The 2699-nt window shown below is 43.6% G+C and overlaps 1 protein-coding gene across 1 annotated transcript in view; it reads left to right on the forward strand.

Moving 5' to 3' along the window:
• The first annotated feature begins 778 nt into the window (after nt 1-778).
• The window catches only part of pex16 (peroxisomal biogenesis factor 16), a 7975-nt gene continuing 6054 nt past the window's right edge, over nt 779-2699 (forward strand). Inside the window, exons 1-3 of the mRNA XM_064958233.1 lie at nt 779-1184; nt 1846-1881; nt 2003-2079. Of these exons, the coding sequence (XP_064814305.1) occupies nt 1058-1184; nt 1846-1881; nt 2003-2079 (240 nt within the window). The 5' untranslated portion in view covers nt 779-1057. The remainder of the gene's footprint in view (nt 1185-1845; nt 1882-2002; nt 2080-2699) is intronic.

Raw genomic sequence — 2699 nt, forward strand, 5'->3', positions numbered from 1 at the left:
TGGGTACTTTTCCCAACACTACCTGGGAGGAACGTTTCTAGGGCTCCAAACAGACATTGTAGCATAAGCCAAAATATCAGACTTCTGAAACAAACGTTTACAAAAATAACTTCCCATCGTTCAATTGTAAATTCCATGAGACTACAGACGGTCTTTAATGTACCCTGTGCCTGTCTCTTTAAAACATGTCTTCAGCACAAGAGCAAATCACCATTGTCAAGATGTTGATCACCAACTTTCAGGGTGTTGCATTATGTACAAATTTGACCAAATTGCAATTACATGTGGACTGCATTAACTTGACAAAATCATGTGATCAATGGTCATGCCGTTTTTATTTATGAAGTCGCTTCTCACCAACTGCACCATGCAGTCACCTGCATTGTGGGAGGCACTATGTGCAAACCAATCATTTTGTGTTTGGTTTGACCCACGCGACGTTGCCAAAGACTTGAAAGAAACAGGAAAAATCTTTATTGCGATTCTAAAGCTACAGGGAATACAAAATGCAGTTATATTTGAGACTTCTCTCTAACCAAACGGTTATAAACAATAGCAGCAATGTTGACACAAGCATGTTGATCTGAGCCCTGCTGTTGGAAAACCACTGGTGTCCGACTGTTGGTTGTCGGAGATGCACCTCTCTGAACTCACTCGCCGACTTTAGTCGACAGTCGGCTTCGCCTTGCTTACTGCTCGAACAAACTCAAAACATTCAACTTCGGCGACCTGTGCAGTCAGTTTTCTCCTTGTCACAAGAAGGGACATACTATTTTCACGCTCCTTCGATAAAGTTACGACCGGAAGTGATTATCGTAGCAGGTTATTAGACTATTTTCGCCAACCCTAACCACAGATATAACAATCGTATACACATATGTGCCCTAACCGTTTTCCAAACATTAACCATAGTTTCAATAACCTGCTACGTTTATTCTAACATAATACGAAAAAGTTACTTCCGGTGTTTTTCGTCACAGGAAGCAGACTTCAGTTGCGGAAGTATAATGTATCGGTGATCGTTTCAGTACATGTTTTGATTTAGTAGTTTAGTGTAATGTCTAAACTGTACACCGAGAAACTGACCCGGCTCTACGAGCGGTATCGGGAGTACGTTACGAAGAACCCTGCAGCGACTGGACAACTGGAGAGCACCGTAAGAACGCTGTCGTACCTCATTTCAGGTGAGTTTAAAAGTGAGAGCCAGAGCGAGTGGCTTGCTGCGTTCAGAAACATCTGGGAACTCGTAAAAATACGAGGTCAAATCATGACGTCGGTGATATTGTTTTCGGAAAGTCGGAGCTACAGAAAGAGGCCTGATTTCCCCGGTTTGGATGACCGTTCATAAATGTATTTCAAGTCGGAAGTAGTTTTTTTTCCGATGTCCCATTTGTTTTGAACGCACTGAAGTCGAAGTGGGATATTTCTGAGTTCCCATCGGTTCTAAGCGCAGCATAAAGTGTATCCAAGTTGCCAAGCTAATTGCCTACACCTCTTCCCAAAACATTGACCATGCATCGCCTGATGTGCCTCTCAACACTACAATCTCGTGTTTGATCATGAAAACAAAGGAATGTTATTCTCTAATTCAGCATACGAAAAACAGTCACAGCAAAGCATCTGATGCATGATTCAGAGTGCAAACTTTAAATAGCTATTTGTTACATAGTGTTGTCAGTAGTCCTGTGTAGAGTCTGGCATGGCCCATGGCAGGTGTAACTCTACCTTATGAAGTGTGATTATTATCTGAAATATTTAGCTAAGTTCTTTGATTGGTTCTCTGTTGAAACAACACAACAGTTGACATACCTTCAGTCCTCAAGTGTTTTTGTGTCTATTTCACAGGGCGTTTCACTGACTCCCATGAAATCTCTGAATTGGGTAGGTTAGCACCTCACTTTACCTCACAGTTAATGTTTTATTGACCGCAGTAGAACCATGAACCAGAAGCATCCAGGAACCTCAACTGTTGATCAGTTTGTTGTTGTGTGTGTTTTTGCAGTGTACTCTGCCTCCAACCTGCTGGTGCTGCTTAATGATGGCATTCTGCGCAAAGGGCTGTGTCGAACCCTACCCATGGTGAGGTCCACCTCCACCTGGTCAATCACATTAGTCTAACCTTACCCATGGTGAGGTCCACCTCCACCTGGTCAATCACAGTAGTCTAACCTTACCCATGGTGAGGTCCACCTCCACCTGGTCAATCACATTAGTCTAACCTTACCCATGGTGAGGTCCACCTAACCTTACCCATGGTGAGGTCAATCAACACCCATGGTGAGGTCAATAACTAACTTACCCATGGTGACCCATGGTGAGGTCCACCTCCACCTGGTCAATCACAGTAGTCTAACCTTACCCATGGTGAGGTCCACCTCCACCTGGTCAATCACATTAGTCTAACCTTACCCATGGTGAGGTCACTCACATTAGTCTAACCTTACCCATGGTGAGGTCCACATTAGTCTAACCTACCCATGGTCAGTTCCACATTAGTCTAACCTTACCCATGTCAATCAACTAACTTACCCATGGTGAGGTCCACCCATGGTGAGGTCATCACATAGTGGTGAGGTCAATCACATTAGTCTAACCTTACCCATGGTGAGGTCCACAATAGTCTAACCTTACCCATGGTGAGGTCACACATTAGTCTAACCTTACCCATGGTGAGGTCAATCACATTAGTCTAACCTTAC

This window comes from Oncorhynchus masou, unplaced genomic scaffold (genome assembly GCF_036934945.1).
Source record: "Oncorhynchus masou masou isolate Uvic2021 unplaced genomic scaffold, UVic_Omas_1.1 unplaced_scaffold_1184, whole genome shotgun sequence".
Lineage (NCBI taxonomy): Eukaryota > Metazoa > Chordata > Actinopteri > Salmoniformes > Salmonidae > Oncorhynchus > Oncorhynchus masou.